The sequence below is a fragment of the Ranitomeya imitator genome, chromosome 9, assembly GCF_032444005.1.
Source record: "Ranitomeya imitator isolate aRanImi1 chromosome 9, aRanImi1.pri, whole genome shotgun sequence".
NCBI lineage: Eukaryota > Metazoa > Chordata > Amphibia > Anura > Dendrobatidae > Ranitomeya > Ranitomeya imitator.
In genome coordinates this window covers 26,938,476-26,962,594 of record NC_091290.1, presented here as the reverse complement: position 1 = coordinate 26,962,594, position 24,119 = coordinate 26,938,476, and the positions used below count along the sequence as shown (strand labels likewise).

Sequence of the window (24,119 nt, the reverse complement as noted above, 5' to 3'; positions counted from 1 at the left end):
TACCCATTCAGATGGAGACGTTTATTCTCAGCGAGGTAGGTCAAGCGTAGGACCTTGTATAAGAGAGATGCCGTAAAGTGGCTACGAGGTACACATAAAATTGGCCATTTTTATGCGCTAAAAGCTCTCATTTTTCATATTTCTAGTGCAGTAATGCAGTTCAAATTTCGTGTTTTCAAGTTTGCATGTTTTGGCGCTGCAGTGTGCTGCCCTATTTACTTAACTATATACGAGTTGGCGACTCTGGGTTCAGCACCTGTTCACACTCAGTCTATGTTTGGATGTGCAGGTCAGGTTTTTGAAATGTATTGGCTTATAAAATAACACACTGCACATTGGAGCGATGTAATCGTCCACATATAGGATACATATGTATCATCATACAGTTATTCTCAGGATCCTCTAGTAAGGAATAGGGCACGGCATGGAGCAAGGGGGCACTGCACGCGCTAAGGGGGCACTGCACACAGTGAGTGTGGAGGCACGGCACGTAGTGTGGGGGAACGGCACGCAGTGATGGGGAACGGCACACGGTGTGGGGGCACAGCACACGGTATGGGGGAACGGCACAAAGTGTGGGGGAACGGCACGAAATGTGGCGGAACGGCACGAAGTGTGGGGGCACGGCACACGGTATGGGGGAACGGCACGAAGTGTGGGGGAACGGCACGAAGTGTGAGGGAACGGCACGAAGTGCGGGGGAACGGCACGAAGTGTGGGGGCACGGCACACGGTGTGGGGGAACAGCACAATGTGTGGGGGAACGGCACAATGTGTGCGGGAACGGCACGAAGTGTGGGGGAACAGCACGAAGTGTGGGGGAACACAGTGTGAGGCATGGCACATGTTAAGGTTCACGGCACATGCTAAGGGGGCAGGGCACAGCACGCAGTGTGGGGGCATGGCACATGTTAAGGGGGCACGGCACGCAGTGGTAGGGGCACGGCACGCGCCAAGGGGGCACGGCACGCGGTATGGAGGAACGGCATTCGGGCACAGCACATGCTAAGGGGGCACGGCACGCAGTGTGGGGGCATGGCACATGCCAAGGGAGCATGGCACACAGTGGTAGGGGCATGGCATGCGCCAAGGGGGCACAGCATGCGGGCACAGCACATGCTAAGGGGGCACGGCACGCAGTGGTGGGGGCACGGCACATGCTACGGGGTCACGGCACGCAGTGTGGGGGCACGGCACGCAGTGTGGGGGCACGGCACGCAGTGTGGGGGCACGGCACGCAGTGTGGGGGCACGGCACGCAGTGGAGATTTTCAGCTTTTTCCTGTGAGTTCATCCACCAGGGAACAAAACAGCAAGGTGACAATAGACTGCCTCTTGTGCGGGCGGGGGGTGTATGACCAGGAGATGGACGGTAAATGCTGTGCTACATGATAACACTGTACAAATAAATAGAGAATGATCGAAATATCACAGAAATAATCCCCTTTGTATTTGATCACAAGATGAAAGCAGAGACTCCAGCTGCGCTCACCGACGGCCAAAACAATATTCCCGACACCTAAATATTTCCCTTCGTTATCTCAGTGCATAAATCCCTCTCTGGATAAACACGTAATCTCTGCAGATTGTAATCTGATCGCGTGTCAGGAAACATACAGAACAGGGACTGATGATAATGGACGGCACCCAGCACCCACAATAACGGGACGTGGAGCTGGTACACACACGGGAACGCCAAAAATAACCCCAGAACCTGGGACTTTCTACCCCACCGAGCAGCCTGGTCTGTTGTGCAGATAAAGCCGGATTGTGGTGTGAAATGTCCGCTCGCTGTCAGTGACGTGATACATTTGTTATTAACCGTCCATTTGGGGATCAGGATCAAGATGGATTCCGCCCTTTTTCATGTAAACAATATACATTTTCATTCTTTGGCAGAAGTAAAAGAAAAAAAAACCAAGCGCAGGTGATGGTTCGTTACAGTGTTTTGTAACTAGCCATGATTCGGTGTCGATGGCACATTATTTGGGCAGGCACAGGCGACGGGCATAGTGACCTCGACCCACCCAAAAAGCCATTACGGTAGAAAGAACCGAGATGCAAAACTTCCTAGAAAACGTCTTCCTAAGAAGACGGCGTGGCGGACATAATACAGGTTTGGGGCAGGACGGTGGGATGTGAATGTATCAGTGTGCGGCTTGTCAGTATTATTATTGTCCCCGAGCCTATGATCCGTGATAACAATGGCTTCGGACAAACTTCAGATCCGGACTGTAAATATTTTCATGGTGACGACGTAAGGACTCGGGTTCTGCAGAAAGCGCTGCACGATGGGAGTGATGGGTCTCCGGCGTGACATGTTCTTCACGAGAATCCGACCTGCGGAGCAGAGACACAATCCACGGCAAGGACCAGTGAACGTCTGGCCAGCGGCCACCTAACATCACAATGGATCTGCTGCGGACCCCCATGTTAGAAGTTATTCTAAGATGTCTGGTCCTTCGCCCACATTGTGCGATTCAGGCGAAATTCACAGCTAAGCGACTCCCAGCGGTGTCTGCACACAGAGGAAATCGGCCACAATCCCCAAAGCTTTCCATTGGGGTCACGCTGGAGCACAATCGCTGGTTTCTCTTTTTCTCACATTTCTTCAGTTATCTTTGTGCAGAACTGCAGTGTAAAGAATGGGGGGGTTTTCATTCTTGTTCTCCTGGCTATGAATAGGATCAACTTCTACCGTTATGTATGGCCCGGCCATTTCTGGGGTCATTCTTTCCACAGGATGCAATGAAGGGTATGTTCACACGTTGCCTTTTTTTGCACGTTTTTTTTTTTCCTCCTCCTTTTTCCAGGCAAATAAAAAGCGGCAAAAACTATCAGATTGAATTGGGAATCAACCGCGTTTTTCAAATCTGCAGCATGTCGGCTCTCTCACGTTTTTGAAGCATTTTTTTCAACTGTAGAAAGCAATGAGAAAGTGAAAAGAAATCGCCAGAGAAGAACGCAACAGAGTTTTTTGCTGCATTTTCGATGGATAAATCGTCCAACACTCCGCACCCCCCCCCCCCCCCAAAAAAAAAAAAAAAGGCTGCGGTTATCCCAGTTGCTTGTGCACCTTTCTCTACCACACTTTTATCTTCCACTCAGCTCTCCATTAATATGCTTGGATACAGCACTCTGTGAACAGACAGCTTCTTTAGCAATGAACTTTTGTGGCTTCCCCTCATTGTGAAGTGTGTCAGTGACTGCCTTCTGGACATCTCTTAAGTCAGAGTCTTCCCCATGATTGTGGAGCTACTGAAACAGACTAAGGGACCTTTTTAAACTCTTAGGAAGCCTCGCAGACAGCGCGAGCGCGAGAGAGAGACAGCGCGAGCGCGAGAGAGAGACAGCGCGAGCGCGAGAGAGAGACAGCGCGAGCGCGAGAGAGAGACAGCGCGAGCGCGAGAGAGAGACAGCGCGAGCGCGAGAGAGAGACAGCGCGAGCGCGAGAGAGAGACAGCGCGAGCGCGAGAGAGAGACAGCGCGAGCGCGAGAGAGAGACAGCGCGAGCGCGAGAGAGAGACAGCGCGAGCGCGAGAGAGAGACAGCGCGAGCGCGAGAGAGAGACAGCGCGAGCGCGAGAGAGAGACAGCGCGAGCGCGAGAGAGAGACAGCGCGAGCGCGAGAGAGAGACAGCGCGAGCGCGAGAGAGAGACAGCGCGAGCGCGAGAGAGAGACAGCGCGAGCGCGAGAGAGAGACAGCGCGAGCGCGAGAGAGACAGCGCGAGCGCGAGAGAGAGACAGCGCGAGAGAGAGACAGCGCGAGAGAGAGACAGCGCGAGAGAGAGACAGCGCGAGAGAGACAGCGCGAGAGAGAGACAGCGCGAGAGAGAGACAGCGCGAGAGAGAGACAGCGCGAGAGAGAGACAGCGCGAGAGAGAGACAGCGCGAGAGAGAGACAGCGCGAGAGAGAGACAGCGCGAGAGAGAGACAGCGCGAGAGAGAGAGAGCGCGAGAGAGAGACAGCGCGAGCGCGAGAGAGAGACAGCGCGAGCGCGAGAGAGAGATAGCGCGAGCGCGAGAGAGAGACAGCGCGAGCGCGAGAGAGAGACAGCGCGAGCGCGAGAGAGAGACAGCGCGAGCGCGAGAGAGAGACAGCGCGAGCGCGAGACAGCGCGAGCGCGAGACAGCGCGAGAGAGACAGCGCGAGAGAGAGACAGCGCGAGAGAGAGACAGCGCGAGAGAGAGACAGCGCGAGCGCGAGAGACAGCGCGAGCGCGAGAGAGAGACAGCGCGAGCGCGAGAGAGAGACAGCGCGAGCGCGAGAGAGAGACAGCGCGAGCGCGAGAGACAGCGCGAGCGCGAGAGACAGCGCGAGCGCGAGAGACAGCGCGAGCGCGAGAGACAGCGCGAGCGCGAGAGACAGCGCGAGCGCGAGAGACAGCGCGAGCGCGAGAGACAGCGCGAGCGCGAGAGACAGCGCGAGCGCGAGAGACAGCGCGAGCGCGAGAGACAGCGCGAGCGCGAGAGAGACAGCGCGAGCGCGAGAGAGAGACAGCGCGAGCGCGAGAGAGGGCGCGAGAGAGGGCGCGAGAGCGCGAGAGGGCGAGAGAGGGCGAGAGAGGGCGCGAGAGCGCGAGAGAGGGCGCGAGAGAGGGCGCGAGAGCGAGAGAGAGGGCGCGAGCGCGAGAGAGGGCGCGAGCGCGAGAGAGGGCGAGAGCGCGAGAGAGGGCGAGAGCGCGAGAGAGGGCGAGAGCGCGAGAGAGGGCGAGAGCGCGAGAGAGGGCGAGAGCGCGAGAGCGCGAGAGAGGGCGAGAACGCGAGAGAGGGCGAGAGCGCGAGAGAGGGCGAGAGCGGGCGCGAGAGAGGGCGAGAGAGGGCGAGAGCGGGCGCGAGAGAGGGCGCGAGCGCGAGAGAGAGCCAGGGCGAGAGCGCCAGAGCGAGAGCGCGAGAGAGCCAGAGCGAGAGCGCGAGAGAGCCAGAGCGAGAGAGCGAGAGAGCCAGAGCGAGAGCGCGCGAGAGAGCCAGAGCGAGAGCGCGCGAGAGAGCCAGAGCGAGAGCGCGAGAGAGAGCCAGAGCGAGAGAGAGAGCCAGAGCGCGAGAGAGAGCGAGAGCGAGAGAGAGCCAGAGCGAGAGAGAGCGAGAGAGGGCGAGAGCGGACGAGAGGGCGAGAGCGCGCGAGAGAGGGCGAGAGCGCGCGAGAGAGGGCGAGAGCGCGAGAGAGGGCGAGAGCGCGAGAGAGGGCGAGAGCGCGAGAGAGGGCGAGAGCGCGAGAGAGGGCGAGAGCGCGAGAGAGGGCGAGAGCGCGAGAGAGGGCGAGAGCGCGAGAGAGGGCGAGAGCGCGAGAGAGGGCGAGAGCGCGAGAGAGGGCGAGAGCGCGAGAGAGGGCGAGAGCGCGAGAGAGGGCGAGAGCGCGAGAGAGGGCGAGAGCGCGAGAGAGGGCGAGAGCGCGAGAGAGGGCGAGAGCGCGAGAGAGGGCGAGAGCGCGAGAGAGGGCGAGAGCGCGAGAGAGGGCGAGAGCGCGAGAGAGGGCGAGAGCGAGAGAGGGCGAGAGCGCGAGAGAGGGCGAGAGCGCGAGAGAGGGCGAGAGCGCGAGAGAGGGCGAGAGCGCGAGAGAGGGCGAGAGCGCGAGAGAGGGCGAGAGCGCGAGAGAGGGCGAGAGCGCGAGAGAGGGCGAGAGCGCGAGAGAGGGCGAGAGCGCGAGAGAGGGCGAGAGCGCGAGAGAGGGCGAGAGCGCGAGAGAGGGCGAGAGCGCGAGAGAGGGCGAGAGCGCGAGAGAGGGCGAGAGCGCGAGAGAGGGCGAGAGCGCGAGAGAGGGCGAGAGCGCGAGAGAGGGCGAGAGCGCGAGAGAGGGCGAGAGCGCGAGAGAGCGCGCGCGAGAGGGCGCGAGCGCGAGAGAGGGCGCGAGAGAGGGCGCGAGCGCGAGAGAGGGCGCGAGCGCGAGAGAGGGCGCGAGCGCGAAAGAGGGCGCGAGCGCGAGAGGGGGCGCGAGCGCGAGAGAGGGCGCGAGCGCGAGAGAGGGCGCGAGCGCGAGAGAGGGCGAGAGCGCGAGAGAGGGCGAGAGCGCGAGAGAGGGCGAGAGCGCGAGAGAGGGCGAGAGCGCGAGAGAGGGCGAGAGCGCGAGAGAGGGCGAGAGCGCGAGAGAGGGCGAGAGCGCGAGAGAGGGCGAGAGCGCGAGAGAGGGCGAGAGCGCGAGAGAGCCAGAGCGAGAGCGCGCGAGAGCCAGAGCGAGAGCGCGCGAGAGAGCCAGAGCGAGAGCGCACGAGAGAGCCAGAGCGCGAGAGAGAGCCAGAGCGCGAGAGAGAGCGAGAGAGCCAGAGCGAGAGAGAGCGAGAGAGCCAGAGCGAGAGAGCGCGAGAGAGCCAGAGCGAGAGAGAGCGAGAGAGCCAGAGCGAGAGCGCGAGAGAGCCAGAGCGAGAGCGCGAGAGAGCCAGAGCGAGAGAGCCAGAGCGAGAGCGCGAGAGAGCCAGAGCGAGAGCGCGAGAGAGCCAGAGCGAGAGCGCGAGAGAGCCAGAGCGAGAGCGCGAGAGAGCCAGAGCGAGAGCGCGAGAGAGCCAGAGCGAGAGCGCGAGAAAGCCAGAGCGAGAGCGCGAGAGAGACAGAGCGAGAGCGCGAGAGAGACAGAGCGAGAGCGCGAGAGAGCCAGAGCGAGAGCGCGAGAGAGCCAGAGCGAGAGCGAGAGAGAGCCAGAGCGAGAGCGCGAGAGAGCGAGAGCGCGAGAGCCAGAGCGAGAGCGCGAGAGAGCCAGAGCGAGAGCGCGAGAGAGCCAGAGCGCGAGAGAGCCAGAGCGAGAGCGCGAGAGAGCCAGAGCGAGAGCGCCAGAGAGCCAGAGCGAGAGCGAGCCAGAGCGCGAGAGAGCCAGAGCGCGAGAGAGCCAGAGCGCGAGAGAGCCAGAGCGCGAGAGAGCCAGAGCGCGAGAGAGCCAGAGCGCGAGAGAGCCAGAGCCAGAGCGCAAGAGAGCCAGAGCGCAAGAGAGCCAGAGCGAGAGCGCAAGAGCGAGAGAGCAAGAGCGAGAGAGCAAGAGCGAGAGAGCAAGAGCGAGAGAGCAAGAGCGAGAGCGCAAAAGAGCAAGAGCGAGAGAGCGCAAGAGCGAGAGCGCGCGAGAGAAAGAGCACAAGAGAGCGTGAGTGTGAGAGAGCGTGAGAGAGAGCGTGAGAGAGCGCGTGAGAGAGAGCATGAGAGAGAGCATGAGAGCGAGCGCGAGAGAGAGCGAGAGCGCACGAGAGAAAGCGAGAGAGCACGAGAGAGAGCGAGAGAGAGCGAGCGAGTACACTTTGTCCGGCTGCTGGAAAACTAATTTTTGACGGATCTGGTAAAAAACAGATGAAAAGTTAGGCCATTCGGCGCAAACCGGCGCTAATACAACTCTATTAGAAAAAAACTGATCCAGTGGGGAAAAAAACATCGTTTTTTTTTTCAAAATTCGCCCGATTGTGCCTGACGGCAAAAACCTGATGTGTGAAAGTAGCCTTACACACGATGTATCACTCCCATCATCCTCCGGCTCAGGATCTCACAATCACCTTGCTATCACTTATCCATCTTCAGATCCTTACCGAGTAATCCTATTAAAAGTATTACTCCCATCATTCCTGTCCCAAAGCGTCCATAATCTCATCCTCCTACCCCTACGGATACCTTTCTACATGTGGGATATTCCACAGCCATTTCATTTAGACTTTTCCCATGCAGAAACAGCGGGAATAATTACTGTGACTTTAGCATTTTGGGATTTTAGCATTTTGGGATTTTAGCAGCTTCTACACAATGAAGCAAGAGGCATAGTGCTCAGTTACTGCCCTGACCCTCCCGGGAGGAAGACGTCGCTGGAGAATGAAGCGATAGCACTAAGAATAGGCACCGGAGGCAGAAATGACCTTTGTACGCACAGTGAGCAGCATCCTATACGTGATGCCATTCAGGCACCTGCCCGCCACATCCAATATGCACTTCTGCAACCTTTAACCTAAATCTTTAGTTTTCACCTAGATTTGCAAAAAAAACTGACGGAAAACCATGATATGTACTTGTAGGACACGGGGTCAGGGCTGTCCCAACGCAACGGCCATCACGTCCACACATACATCAGCTGGCCGGCTCCGTCATCCATACCGAGCTTGTTTAGAGAAGACGCTCCAGTGTCGTGTCCAAGGTCACCGGAGACAAGGACCCTGCGACGTAAAGGAGGCATCGGAGGAGGCTACGGGTCCCTGGTGGTGTCCTCCCCCCCCCCGGCCGGATATTATTGCATTATAAAAGGTCTTTTGGGAGGTCAGGATTTTCAGTAAGCGGCTGAGGGGCTTTCTCAGGGGTCATGTATGAATCCACAAGGAAAACTATTGCCCCGATGATAAACAGGAAGCTCAGAGCGTGGCCGTCTCCAGAAACTCGCACCTTCGAGAAAATCAGATGAAGAAAAAAATCATAAAACAAGCAAAAAAGAATGAAACAAAAAAAAAAAAGAAAAGAATGAGTCACTACTAATATTAAACATAACACATCCAGTGTGTCTAGTGGCATCCAGAGCTGCATTCATACTTCTGCTGGCGATCACTTGGAATCCATGAGTATGGTGTCCCGAATATGTCCTATGCAAATATTTCATTCCCTTTAGCTGCTTGGATCTGGACTCCACTTCTATTGCTGCTATAGTTATGTTGATGACTTGTCCGTAATACAAACCACTTTACCTGTGCAAGGGACAAACGCTACGATTGATAAAACTTACCACCCAAATCCTCCAGGTCACCCGACATAATGTTTCGCCGCTAATCCAGCTTCATCAGGGTCACACTGCTTGAGCCTTATGCCCTCCCTATCTATTTAGACCAATGGTGATACAATCCAGGACCGGTCTTTTTGTAGAGCGTGACTGGTAGTAGTAACAGCCTACTGCATGGCATCCGAAGGAAACGTATGGTCCTGGCGAGCCCATGCACTGATGTTAGCAATCACTTGCTTGTTTCAGTCAATTGCCCCTCAATCTATGCACAAGAACAGCTCTTGTCACATCCAGAGCTGTATTCACAATTCTGCCGTTTGCTAATAGTAATTCGCATTGTTAATGCGACAACTGATGTCAATGACGTAAAAAATAAAAATCTCTGCACTTGGATGCTGCAAACCTTTTTTTATTTTTTTTTTACAATTGTGCCTAACTCACAGACCCTCATTTACTTTCAACCCTACACTCCATGTACTGCGTGCCAGACAGCACCACGGTCTCTGCAGCCGATCCACGGAGTCTCATGGCCGTCCGTCACGAGCCGATCCAGGTTGTTAAATGCACGATGGGCCGTCGTTTACATTCCTCTAAGGCAGATGAGCGTTCATGGATACTGTCGTTCTGTGCGGATGAATGTCATGCTCTCGGCAGCACATCACCTATTTTATGCAGACCACATGCTGCCGAGAATGATTATTTTTATGCAGTCATAAAAGATCATGGCACCTAACAAATGAGCGTTCAGCTTGTCCGTAGGGCGATTGCCGGCCTGTTTACACCTTCCCACAAATGCTCGTTTGCTGCATATTAACAGGTCTAACTTAGCCATTAACTGGTTAACTCCTGGACAGAGAAGAAAACCCCTCTCTCTTCCCAATCCCTGAAGATATAAATAACCGGAATCGAGCCGCGAGGGAGAAGACCTTACAAGACAGCGGCGCTTCCGTTTCATTGAAGGATCGCACCCTCCGGAGGCTTCCACTTCCTCCAGCTGGACGGCCTGTGACCCAACTTTCCATCGTCTTCTATAAATTACCAATTATTCCCAAAAGGAGTCTCCCAAAGAGCAAGGATTCTGATTCAGGGTCCTAGGAAAGCTGAATGGGAGCAGTAGGGGCTTCTCTTCTTTCATGCGGCCATTAGTGGTTATTGATAAACAATAAGGCCAGGGATCATCACCCAGCTTTCTCAGGTCCCTGAAAGGTAAATCGGCCTAGTTATGCACTGCTGTGTGTGGCTATATGTATCAGGTGTAGCCGAGCTGGATGTTCGCTCATGTCTCTGCTGATCAGAGTTTATGATGGGAGCAGTAGAGGCTTCTCTTCTTTCATGGGGAAATTAGTGGTTATTGATAAAGAATAAGGCCACGGATCACCACCCAGCTTTCTCAGGTCCCTGAAAGGTAAAATCGGCCTAGTTATGCACTGCTGTGTGTGGCTATATGTATCAGGTGTAGCCGAGCTGGATGTTCGCTCATGTCTCTGCTGATCAGAGTTTATGATAGGAAGGATATAATGGAACTAGAGAGAGTACAAAGGAGGGCAACAAAATTAATAAAGGGGATGGGAGAACTACAATACCCAGATAGATTAGCGAAATTAGGATTATTTAGTCTAGAAAAAAGACGACTGAGGGGCGATCTAATAACCATGTATAAGTATATAAGGGGACAATACAAATATCTCGCTGAGGATCTGTTTATACCAAGGAAGGTGACGGGCACAAGGGGACATTCTTTGCGTCTGGAGGAGAGAAGGTTTTTCCACCAACATAGAAGAGGATTCTTTACTGTTAGGGCAGTGAGAATCTGGAATTGCTTGCCTGAGGAGGTGGTGATGGCGAACTCAGTCGAGGGGTTCAAGAGAGGCCTGGATGTCTTCCTGGAGCAGAACAATATTGTATCATACAATTATTAGGTTCTGTAGAAGGACGTAGATCTGGGGATTTATTATAATGGAATATAGGCTGAACTGGATGGACAAATGTCTTTTTTCGGCCTTACTAACTATGTTACTATGTTACTATGATGGGAGCAGTAGAGGCTTCTCTTCTTTCATGGGGAAATTAGTGGTTATTGATAAAGAATAAGGCCACGGATCACCACCCAGCTTTCTCAGGTCCCTGAAAGGTAAATCGGCCTAGTTATGCACTGCTGTGTATGGCTATATGTATCAGGTGTAGCAGAGCTGGATGTTCGCTCTCATGTCTCTGCTGATCAGAGTTTATGATGGGAGCAGTAGAGGCTTCTCTTCTTTCATGGGGCCATTAGTGGTTATTGATAAAGAATAAGGCCACGGATCACCACCCAGCTTTCTCAGGTCCCTGAAAGGTAAATCGGCCTAGTTATGCACTGCTGTGTGTGGCTATATGTATCAGGTGTAGCCGAGCTGGATGTTCGCTCTCATGTCTCTGCTGATCAGAGTTTATGGCACCGGGCGGAATATTAATTAGATCACGGTCTGAGAAGCTGCATAATAAGAACCTGCCTCCATATATCACCGATATATAAGGGATCCACGTGCGCATGTGGCATTATACAAAGGACACCATGGTCCCTGCAATCAGTGCGGCCAAGGCCATGACGTATACTTTAGGGACAACGACCCGTGGTGCCCCCTGCAGACACCCATGAAACTCAGCCTGACCATATATATTCTCAGGACATAGGGCTGTATCTCTGGCGTCCATGCACGCCGGACAATGGCTGATCCCAGATACGCGGCTTCATGCACGAAGTCCCTGACTGATCTCTTCTTCAGGCTCCTCCAGTCGTGGCGGACAAATGAGAGGATTAGAGGAACATTCCCTGCATCATCATCACCATCATCAGACTTCAAAAGGTTTTTATATCCGACTGCACGCGAAAGACGCACAGATACAACGTCTCCTGAGAATCTGCCGATGACGGTGAATAAAACATTTTCTATATATTATTTATGTTTTCTTTTTAAACTCAGCTTTCGAAAAAAAAAAAAAAAAAACAGCACGAGACAATAATTGTCGTCCGTAAAATCATGGCAGCGATCAGTCAACGAAAGAGCGAAACGCTGATTTGTCAGAGGATAGCAGCATTTATGGGAGCGGTCATAGCTGTCGGCAGCACGTTTCACGGTGTAAGCAGGGGGTATGCTGGCGATAATATGGAAGATGTCCAGGGACTGATCCACGGGATTGATAATCATTTATCCTCATGGTCTGCATCAGACAATCCACGCCACAACACCCCCCCAAAAACCAGCACCGTACATTGTAGAGCGTCCACGTTACAATGATTGAGATCCGGGACGCCGCTTCTAAGAACCATCTCCACGATGGAAGGAGAGGCAGAAACTCAAAAAGGAGACGACCTCGGATATCAGCGCTCACCCCAGAAAGACGTCTCATCAGACCCATGAAGAAGAGATCGGGAGGGACAATAACGGGAGCTCCAGCCCTTCAACATCAGCCGCTGGCTGATAACTGCGAGTACGACGACGTATCACCTACCAGTTCTATTCCTTGCGGGAACGGCGTGTCGTTCCAGTCGGTCAGTGGGAAGCGTTGAATGATTTTGCCGTAACCTTCGCCAGATCCTGTGAAAAGAAACAAAGACATGAAGTGTCGCCGCTTCTGAGCAGACGGCTGCAGAGACGCCACAGATCACCGCCACATTGTAACTGCACCCAACGGAACGGTGGAATGGGCAGAGCTCGCATGCAGCACAGAGTATTTCAGGAGAAGGGTGCGCTGACTTTATGGGAGGTCAGGAATGAAAAGTTACATGTTGGGACTGAAGCGGGGTCCCCAGCAGCTCAGAGTATTTCAGGGGCGACCTCAATGGAATGAGCTGGCTCCCCAGCAGCACAGAGTATTTCAGGGGAGATCACAGTGGAATGAGCTGGCTCCCCAGCAGCACAGAGCATTTCAGAGGAGATCACAGTGGAATGAGCTGGCTCCCCAGCAGCACAGAGCATTTCAAGGGAGATCACAGTGGAATGAGCTGGCTCCCCAGCAGCACAGAGTATTTCAGGGGAGATCACAGTGGAATGAGCTGGCTCCCCAGCAGCACAGAGCATTTCAGGGGAGATCACAGTGGAATGAGCTGGCTCCCCAGCAGCACAGAGCATTTCAGGGGAGATCACAGTGGAATGAGCTGGCTCCCCAGCAGCACAGAGCATTTCAAGGGAGATCACAGTGGAATGAGCTGGCTCCCCAGCAGCACAGAGTATTTCAGGGGAGATTACAATGGAATGAGCTGGCTCCCCAGCAGCACAGAGCATTTCAGGGGAGATCACAGTGGAATGAGCTGGCTCCCCAGCAGCACAGAGTATTTCAGGGGAGATCACAGTGGAATGAGCTGGCTCCCCAGCAGCACAGAGCATTTAAGGGGAGATCACAGCGGAATGAGCTGGCTCCCCAGCAGCACAGAGCATTTCAGGGGAGATCACAATGGAATGAGCTGGCTCCCCAGCAGCACAGAGCATTTCAGAGGAGATCACAGTGGAATGAGCTGGCTCCCCAGCAGCACAGAGCATTTCAGGGGAGATCACAGTGGAATGAGCTGGCTCCCCAGCAGCACAGAGCATTTCAGGGGAGATCACAGTGGAATGAGCTGGCTCCCCAGCAGCACAGAGTATTTCAGGGGAGATCACAATGGAATGAGCTGGCTCCCCAGCAGCACAGAGCATTTCAGGGGAGATCACAGTGGAATGAGCTGGCTCCCCAGCAGCACAGAGTATTTCAGAGGAGATCACAGTGGAATGAGCTGGCTCCCCAGCAGCACAGACTATTTCAGGGGAGATTACAATGGAATGAGCTGGCTCCCCAGCAGCACAGAGCATTTCAGGGGAGATCACAGTGGAATGAGCTGGCTCCCCAGCAGCACAGAGCATTTCAGAGGAGATCACAGTGGAATGAGCTGGCTCCCCAGCAGCACAGAGCATTTCAGGGGAGATCACAGTGGAATGAGCTGGCTCCCCAGCAGCACAGAGTATTTCAGAGGAGATCACAGTGGAATGAGCTGGCTCCCCAGCAGCACAGAGTATTTCAGGGGAGATCACAGTGGAATGAGCTGGCTCCCCAGCAGCACAGAGCATTTCAGGGGAGATCACAATGGAATGAGCTGGCTCCCCAGCAGCACAGAGCATTTCAGGGGAGATCACAGCGGAATGAGCTGGCTCCCCAGCAGCACAGACTATTTCAGGGGAGATTACAATGGAATGAGCTGGCTCCCCAGCAGCACAGAGCATTTCAGGGGAGATCACAGTGGAATGAGCTGGCTCCCCAGCAGCACAGAGCATTTCAGAGGAGATCACAGTGGAATGAGCTGGCTCCCCAGCAGCACAGAGCATTTCAGGGGAGATCACAGTGGAATGAGCTGGCTCCCCAGCAGCACAGAGTATTTCAGAGGAGATCACAGTGGAATGAGCTGGCTCCCCAGCAGCACAGAGTATTTCAGGGGAGATCACAGTGGAATGAGCTGGCTCCCCAGCAGCACAGAGCATTTCAGGGGAGATCACAGTGGAATGAGCTGGCTCCCCAGCAGCACAGACTATTTCAGGGGAGATCACAGTGGAATGAGCTGGCTCCCCAGCAGCACAGAGTATTTCAGAGGAGATCACAGTGGAATGAGCTGGCTCCCCAGCAGCACAGAGCATTTCAGGGGAGATCACAATGGAATGAGCTGGCTCCCCAGCAGCACAGAGCATTTCAGGGGAGATCACAGTGGAATGAGCTGGCTCCCCAGCAGCACAGAGCATTTCAGGGGAGATCACAGTGGAATGAGCTGGCTCCCCAGCAGCACAGAGCATTTCAGGGGAGATCACAGTGGAATGAGCTGGCTCCCCAGCAGCACAGAGCATTTCAGGGGAGATCACAGTGGAATGAGCTGGCTCCCCAGCAGCACAGACTATTTCAGGGGAGATTACAATGGAATGAGCTGGCTCCCCAGCAGCACAGAGCATTTCAGGGGAGATCACAGTGGAATGAGCTGGCTCCCCAGCAGCACAGAGCATTTCAGGGGAGATCACAGTGGAATGAGCTGGCTCCCCAGCAGCACAGAGCATTTCAGAGGAGATCACAGTGGAATGAGCTGGCTCCCCAGCAGCACAGAGTATTTCAGAGGAGATCACAGTGGAATGAGCTGGCTCCCCAGCAGCACAGAGCATTTCAGGGGAGATCACAGTGGAATGAGCTGGCTCCCCAGCAGCACAGAGTATTTCAGGGGAGATTACAGTGGAATGAGCTGGCTCCCCAGCAGCACAGACTATTTCAGGGGAGATCACAGTGGAATGAGCTGGCTCCCCAGCAGCACAGAGCATTTCAGAGGAGATCACAGTGGAATGAGCTGGCTCCCCAGCAGCACAGAGCATTTCAGGGGAGATCACAGTGGAATGAGCTGGCTCCCCAGCAGCACAGAGCATTTCAGAGGAGATCACAGTGGAATGAGCTGGCTCCCCAGCAGCACAGAGCATTTCAGGGGAGATCACAGTGGAATGAGCTGGCTCCCCAGCAGCACAGAGCATTTCAGAGGAGATCACAGCGGAATGAGCTGGCTCCCCAGCAGCACAGAGTATTTCAGGGGAGATCACAGCGGAATGAGCTGGCTCCCCAGCAGCACAGAGCATTTCAGGGGAGATCACAGTGGAATGAGCTGGCTCCCCAGCAGCACAGAGTATTTCAGGGGCGACCTCAATGGAATGAGCTGGCTCCCCAGCAGCACAGAGCATTTCAGGGGAGATCACAGTGGAATGAGCTGGCTCCCCAGCAGCACAGACTATTTCAGGGGAGATCACAGTGGAATGAGCTGGCTCCCCAGCAGCACAGAGCATTTCAGGGGAGATCACAGTGGAATGAGCTGGCTCCCCAGCAGCACAGAGCATTTCAGAGGAGATCACAGTGGAATGAGCTGGCTCCCCAGCAGCACAGAGCATTTCAGGGGAGATCACAGTGGAATGAGCTGGCTCCCCAGCAGCACAGAGTATTTCAGAGGAGATCACAGTGGAATGAGCTGGCTCCCCAGCAGCACAGAGCATTTCAGAGGAGATCACAGTGGAATGAGCTGGCTCCCCAGCAGCACAGAGCATTTCAGAGGAGATCACAGTGGAATGAGCTGGCTCCCCAGCAGCACAGAGTATTTCAGGGGAGATCACAGCGGAATGAGCTGGCTCCCCAGCAGCACAGAGTATTTCAGAGGAGATCACAGTGGAATGAGCTGGCTCCCCAGCAGCACAGAGTATTTCAGGGGAGATCACAGTGGAATGAGCTGGCTCCCCAGCAGCACAGAGCATTTCAGAGGAGATCACAGTGGAATGAGCTGGCTCCCCAGCAGCACAGAGTATTTCAGGGGAGATTACAATGGAATGAGCTGGCTCCCCAGCAGCACAGAGTATTTCAGGGGAGATCACAATGGAATGAGCTGGCTCCCCAGCAGCACAGAGCATTTCAGGGGAGATCACAGTGGAATGAGCTGGCTCCCCAGCAGCACAGAGCATTTCAGAGGAGATTACAATGGAATGAGCTGGCTCCCCAGCAGCACAGAGTATTTCAGGGGAGATCACAATGGAATGAGCTGGCTCCCCAGCAGCACAGAGCATTTCAGGGGAGATCACAGTGGAATGAGCTGGCTCCCCAGCAGCACAGAGCATTTCAGGGGAGATCACAGCGGAATGAGCTGGCTCCCCAGCAGCACAGACTATTTCAGGGGAGATCACAGTGGAATGAGCTGGCTCCCCAGCAGCACAGAGCATTTCAGAGGAGATCACAGCGGAATGAGCTGGCTCCCCAGCAGCACAGAGTATTTCAGGGGAGATCACAGTGGAATGAGCTGGCTCCCCAGCAGCACAGAGCATTTCAGGGGAGATCACAGTGGAATGAGCTGGCTCCCCAGCAGCACAGAGCATTTCAGAGGAGATCACAGTGGAATGAGCTGGCTCCCCAGCAGCACAGAGCATTTCAGGGGAGATCACAGTGGAATGAGCTGGCTCCCCAGCAGCACAGAGGATTTTAGCCCAGTGTGTGAATTCTCGTGTTAGTGGGGACGGTTGGCGATTGCCGCTGCTATAAGACGATCGCTCGCAGCGGATACAGTCGCCATCACCATCCGTGCCGCTAATAGCAGCTGTCCGCACAGATTTGGTCGCTCGATAATCACATTGGGATTTGCAGGCTGGAGGAAAGCGGAGCCAAACGAAGCATTAAATATCATGTCTTGAAGAATGAAACAAGACATTTGGTGCGTTGTGCAATAATTAACAGCATGTGGACGAGGCTCCGGCGTCCCTGCAGCATGAGTCAGGACAAAGAGCAGAGCTGCAGCAGTTACATAAAGTCCTGCTCCCAGGTCCCAGCGTGCCGGCTCGCCCACAAATACTTCTGGTGGTTGCTATTCTGGGCCCGGGACATGACAATTCTTGTAAACAAGGGCAACATCTGGAGCGCTGGGATGTGAGCGGCTGCTCGGTGCCAGCGCCACGGTCTGCGCCATTCTCATGTACTGCAGCTCAGCTCCTAGGGAAGTGAATGGAATCTGAGCGGCAGTACCCAGCAGTGACCACTATGCTGCGCTGTCTCAGCTCCGTACACTGGGACCAGGTAACAGGGAATCGTGTGGGGGCCCAGGGGTGTCAGACCCCCACCAATCAGTGACAACCCCTTTAACAAGACTCCAGATGAATGCATTGTAACAAATTACCATATTACAGGAGAAGGATTAGTGCGGCTCATGTACGATTTCTCATAGTGGACTGTCTACATTGGAAACAACTGTAGCAAACCCTCAGCTGTGAGAAGGTCAATGCTTCTATTCACTGCCAGCAAGAAAAGATCTTCAGAACGGTGATAGATAGAAATGAAATGTTAGGACTTTCCATTCTGCGGTGATTAGGAAGTGGACGAGCAAAAAAAGGAATTAGGATTTGGTTACAATGTTACGAGAAGACGACAACAATGCAACATGTAATCGTCTGGAAATGCCGGGTCCTTCCTAATAATGGGGCATTGTCACATCCTGCGTAAGAACAAACAACCCTGGCACCGACGCGAGACCCACCCTGCATGTGTCCACGGTGGTCCACATACACATGGTGGTGGGGTGGTCCACATATACATGGTGGTCCACATACACACGGTGGTCCACATACACACGGAGGTCCACATTCACATGGTGGTGGGGTGGTCCACATACACATGGTGGTCCATATACACATGGTGGTCCATATACACATGGTGGTGGGGTGGTCCACATACACATGGTGGTCCATATACACATGGTGGTGGGGTGGTCCACATGCACATGGTGGTACACATACACACGGTGGTCCATATACACATGGAGGTGGGGTGGTCCACATACACATGGTGGTTCATATACATATAGTGGTCCATATACACATGGTGGTGGGGTGGTCCACATACACATGGTGGTCCATATACACATGGAGGTGGGGTGGTCCACATACACATGGTGGTACACACACACGGTGGTCCATATACACAAGGAGGTCCATATACACATGGAGGTGGGGTGGTCCACATACACATGGTGGTACACATACACACGGTGGTCCATATACACATGGAGGTGGGGTGGTCCATATACACATGGAGGTGGGGTGGTCCTAATACACATGGTGGTACACATACACACGGTGGTCCATATACACATGGAGGTCCATATACACATGGAGGTGGGGTGGTCCACATGCACATGATGGTCCACATACACACGGTGGTGGGGTGGTCCACATACACATGGTGGTCCACATACACGTGGTGGTCCACATACACATGGTGGTGGGGTGGTCCACATACACATGGATACATAGACATCTACAAAGTGGATATTGTGTTATCCGGATGCCAAGAGGGAGGTGACAGCGTCAATGTGAAGACGGTGCACGAGAAACGTGGTGTTAGCATCAGGCAGAGAGCAGCACGCAATGTCTGTAGTCACCCCGCACATATATAGGGGAGAGTTACCCTAAACATTATCTTTTATGGGAAAAGTTTCAGAAAAAGTTGCATTTTATTCATTAAAATCCCTGGTGTTTGTATATAGGAGTCCAGTGGGCGGTCCTACTTAGTGACTGACAGTCTTCCCTATATGACTGACTGCAGAGGAAGCTGTCAATCACTACTAGGACCGCCCACTGGACTCCTACATACAAACACCAGAAAAGATAATGAATAAAATGCAACTCTTTCGGAAACTTTCCCGACAATCCTATATAATCACCCCGCTGCGCTTCTCCTGTTCTATTCCTTTTAAACCCATTACCCTGTAACCGATTCCTGGGACATCTCAGAAGATTTGGATTTGGGTCGGCAGGACGGGGCCAGGACCTGGATAAATGATTGACCTCTTGCTGCTCGGTGCTTGGGCTAATGTTTAACTCCTCCATGAAAGGTCACATTCAGGGTCAAGGAGACCAAACCACTGGAAGCGGACTGGGGAACGTGGAAAATAGCGGGAAACTGGGACATCGAGGGACGATAGGGGAACGCAGCCCAGGAGCTGCACACAATCACCAAAAGGAAAGGGCACGGTGCAAAAACTGACACAAAGGGACGCGGTTCCAGCAACTGTTTTACTGAAACTTGGGGACGTTCCTTTTATAGAGGTCACAAAGAATCACGGTGGAAAAACTCCATGCACCAAACCCGGTGACGCACGTCCCTGCAGAAGGCGGCGGTGTCCATCCAGAGGTGCAGGCCTCCGTTATTTAGGACCGGCGGCGTGGCGGTCTTATTACGGCTTGTGTAATGACTATAATCATGGCAGCGGTTATTATAGAGAGCTCTCCGGAGAGATTTACGTATATATAACAGGACAAGAATATTCTGAATTAAAGTTGTACACGCTGCATATCTACTGCCATCCTGTTGAAGTCTCGACATCATCAGACCATAGAATTGGGGTCTTAAGCTACAAGAGTAATTCGTTTTGGGTGACTATTATAGCTAAAGGGTTAAAGGGATCGTCCTACATGTAGATGATCGCTGGGGTAAGGACGGGCCTTCAATATATTATTTTTCAGTTTCCTATGGCTGCCGTTATATATGCAGTATACAGAAGTGGAGCAGATCTCCTCCGTTCACCGTGTAGTGGTCGCTCTGAACAACTGGCGCTCAGGTTCTGTGCTGCTCCAGCTCTGAATAATACTGTGTCCATCCCGATGTGGGCTGCAAACAAGACGATTGTGGGGGTGCCGCTAGTGCGGATGTCTCCCATACACAGCACAACAGAGATAGATTCTTGATCTTCTATCTCTGCCGCATGGAAGACATTCTACTGCTTATTGAGCAGTGTGGCTGTGAAGCCATCACCAACTTACAACACGTGGTACTGAAAGCAGCAGCACGATCCGCCTGTGTCTGCCTTGTCTCGTGCTGTGCAGAGCACTCCTCCCACCTCCATCTACTATATAATTGTCTAAGGTCCACTTCCATCTTTCTGTCATGGAAATCCCACGTCGCTGATTGGTCGTGGCAAAACGGCCACGACCAATCAGCGACGGGCACAGTCCTTGCTCCCCGCAGTCCATGCCCGCAGTCCATACTCCCCCCCCCCCCCAGTCAGCGCTCACACAGGGTTAATGGCAGCGTTAACGGACCGCGTTATGCTGCGGTGTAACGCAGTCCGTTAACGCGGCTATTAACCCTGTGTGACCAACTTTTTACTATTGATGCTGCCTATGCGGGATCAATAGTAAAAAGATCTAATGTTAAAAATAATTAAAAAAGTAAAAAATCATTATATACTCCCCTTCCGTGGGCCCCCGGATCCAGCCGAGGCCTTTCCCGCTCCTCGTGACGTTCCGGTGACCGGTCCATGCATTGCGGTCTCGCGACATGATGACGTGGCAGACCGCTACATCATTATCTTGCGAGACCGCAATGCACTCTTGGGACCGGAGCGTCGTGAGGAGCATCGGTAAACGCCTTACCTGGATCCAGGGGCTCCGGAAGGTGAGTATATAACTATTTTTTATTTTAATTCTTTTTTTTAACAGGGATATGGTGCCCACATTGCTATATACTACATGGGCTGTGTTAGATACTGCGTGGGCTGTGCTATATAGTACATCTCTGTGCTATATAATATATGGGCTGTACTATATACTACATCGCTGTGCTCTATACTACGTGGGCTGTGTTATATACGTGGCTGGGCAATATACTACGTGGGTGGGCAATATACTACGTGGCTGGGCAATATACTACGTGGCTCTGTGCTGTATACTACGTGGCTGGCCAATATACTACATGTCTGTGCTATGTACTACGTGTCTCTGCTATATACCTCGTGGCTGTGCTATATACTACGTGGCTGTAAACTACATACATATTCTAGAATACCCGATGCGTTAGAATCGGGCCACCATCTAGTTTTTTATAAACAGGAACTGCAGCCCGATACTTTAGTTTGCTAAAAATCTGTCTTGCTTCCACGAAGACAGATTGTAGCTGTTTTTTTCATAGTGGATGGTGAGTTTAGACCACAGAGAAAGAAACGGCTGATAAGTGGAGACAGCAGCAGATTTCTCTGATAAGATATATCACAAAGTTTCTTGTATTCCCTTATTCTATTGATTTATGCAAAGGTTGTCGAAAACATCATGACCATTTAAAGGGGATGCATAAAATTATAAGGAAAACTGCTTTTTTTTCCGGCCTCACCTGCGTGGCATTTTTAGAAAACACTGGTGCAGCCAAGTGAAATACCCGATATAAGCGAGGCTATAAATACATAAATACAGCGCAGCTCTGGATGTGACAGCCGTCAGCATTTCTACACACCTACAAAGTGAGTGAAGGCTATCGGAGAGGCTGGAAAAGAGGCGATGTGAAGAAAGGGGGCGAAAAACATGAGATTCTCGAGATTATTTATTAGTCCAGAACCCGACATGTTTAACAAATTAGGGCAGAGGGCAGGAGAATCTCACAAATAAGCAGGAATGCTTGGCCGACATCATGGCCAGGAAATATGCCAAGGCCGTCCTGCACCTTGCCCACAGAGGCCCAATAAATCAGTGTCCAGGGGTAGAGAAAAAGCAGGATCATGATTACACTAATGCAAGAGGTTCCTGATGGAAGAACTCCGTCCTTGGGCCGAAATCACACATGCAATCCTTAATGCAGATTTTAGACCCAAAGCTAAAAGGTTACTTCTCTTCTGTATCCGAACGTGTAGCTAAAAACTGCACCAAAATCGGCAGGCGTCAGTGCATCCACTTTACACCCAACATATCGATTTACAGATGCCTTTATTTACTAATCTTGCACCGATTGATACTTTCATGAAGTTTTTACTTTAGTCCCATCCAAATCTGGGTTTAAAATTGCTCATTATAATAGGAGATGCTTGTATCTAATGTGTATGGACCATATAACGCCCTTACACCCCAACATCCAGGACATTTATTTTACCGACGTCTTTATTCCCACCGTATGCAGGTTGTGTATAAGCTGAAATAAAACGAAAAAAAGCCCTGTGCCCTTTAAAACCAATTTCACTATTGTCCATACAGAGAGATATGTGCAAATTTTCATTTTGATGTTAGTAGAACCTACAATTTTTGTAGAACTGCATTGCCCGGCATGCCAGAGATGTAATTTGAAGCTATTTGTCCGAACATTTAGAATATTTGAGTATTGTCTACCCTGCCTCCTGCTTGTTAGGAGTTTACAGGAAGAATAAACCTATCACAAGCAGGAGGCAGGGGAGATAAACTGTTCTAGACAGATGACAGCAGTTCCAAGTCCCTTAGATAAAACTCAGAATAGAGCAAATGCTGTGATAAGACTTCACGCTCTCTCCAAAGCCAGCAGAAACATGGGAAATGTAGTCAGCAATTAATTTCAAAGGGAAGTAAGGAATCATCATGGCAGATAATCCAGAACGGGAATATTAATTAAACCAGGTGTATATAAGAAACTCTACATTATTATTTACCGTAATAGGCTATTGCTACACTATATAAAAAGGGCTGGAATGCGGCTTAATCAGTCTGCAGCAAGACGCAGATCACATGCGATGACTCTAATAAGCCGAGGCTACCCCCACCCACAGCTGCAAAGCTTCCCGACGGCTCGGTCACTGCACCAAGGTCCCCAATATCAGGGAGCATAATCTAAGACACAGAATGTTCTGGGTATGATGGTTTTTCTGCTATTTCTTTTCAAATGTTTCTCTATTGGACTTGCAGGGGATAAGGTGGAGGACAAAACTGCTTGTAACGAGCGCTATAAAGAACACTTGAAATTGATGGTGCTTTTAACAACCCATCCGTCAGCACACAGGAGACAGGTATGACACTTAGCGGGATCCACCACCGGTTATAACATTGTGGCGGTCTGCAAACACCATGACATTCTCATCCATCTGTCCGCACCGCTCCCATGAAACGCTGTAGCAGAAAGGAGCGAGTGTGCTGAAAGGACGAGCTCAATCATCGCGGCCCGTCAGGTGCAGGCTGCCGGTTATTAGAAGCACATGGCGGAATATCGACAAGCTCCACACTAATGCAATTAATGGGAGGAATCCAGGAATATTGGGGAGAACATTCCACCGCCGCGCTAACGTCTGATTACCTTCACCTACATTACCCCAGATAGACAAAATGTGCAGGAGGTAAACGAGACGAGGTTATTATGGGGAGAACGTGGGGGATTCTTCTCATTTCAGGACAACAATAGCAGATTAGAAACCGGTTATTATTCTAAATGAGGATACGCGGAAGACATTCGCCCCAAAAGAGACAAATGATTAACAGTTCAGCCTCATTCACACGGCTGATTTTCACGTACGAATTTCATAAGCGTTACCCATGATAATCTATGGGCTCATTCACATGGCCATGATTTTTCTTGGACAGAGAAGTCTGTGACCGAGGGTTGGATCAAAATTGACAATGAAACTCGATGGGGCCGCGTAATAACTGAACTGCACTCGGCTGACATCTGAGTGCAGTCTAACTATCACATACCGTCAGAAAGGAGAAACTTTTACATTTTCTCCACGTTTGAGAAAAGCAGACGACCAAACTCGAACCTCTGAGTGCAGTCCAATTTTTACAGACTGACCTAGTGAAAAAGATTGGGGAAACTTTTTTTCTTTTCTCTCCACATTGGTGAAAAACTGATAACGCCCACCGTGTGTCCCTACCCTTATAGTCAAAGCTGAAATATGCTCATTTTTAAGCAAAATCTCCCGAAAAGGAGAGACCCTGTAAAGAGTCGGAGGAGCTTTGCAATTTTTATATATATATATATATAGTTTTATATATATATATATATATATATATATATATATATATATATATATATATATATATATATATATATATATCACTGAAGAATATAATGGACCCCATAATGAGGCCTATGGACAGAGGGTGATGTAGGGACAGGAGTGATCGGGTGACTGCATGAGGCTTCAGGAGGTTGCATTTTTTTTTTTTTTTTTAAGAGAA

The 24,119-nt window shown here is 52.1% G+C and overlaps 1 protein-coding gene across 4 annotated transcripts in view; it reads right to left on the bottom strand.

The window, feature by feature from the left end:
• The window catches only part of SBF2 (SET binding factor 2), a 254,030-nt gene that overhangs the window by 185,703 nt on the left and 44,208 nt on the right, over nucleotides 1–24,119 (bottom strand). For all 4 annotated transcript variants that reach the window (XM_069738854.1, XM_069738853.1, XM_069738856.1 and 1 more), the window contains exon 2: nucleotides 12,154–12,239. In XM_069738854.1, coding sequence (XP_069594955.1) covers nucleotides 12,154–12,239 — 86 coding nt within the window. The remainder of the gene's footprint in view (nucleotides 1–12,153; nucleotides 12,240–24,119) is intronic.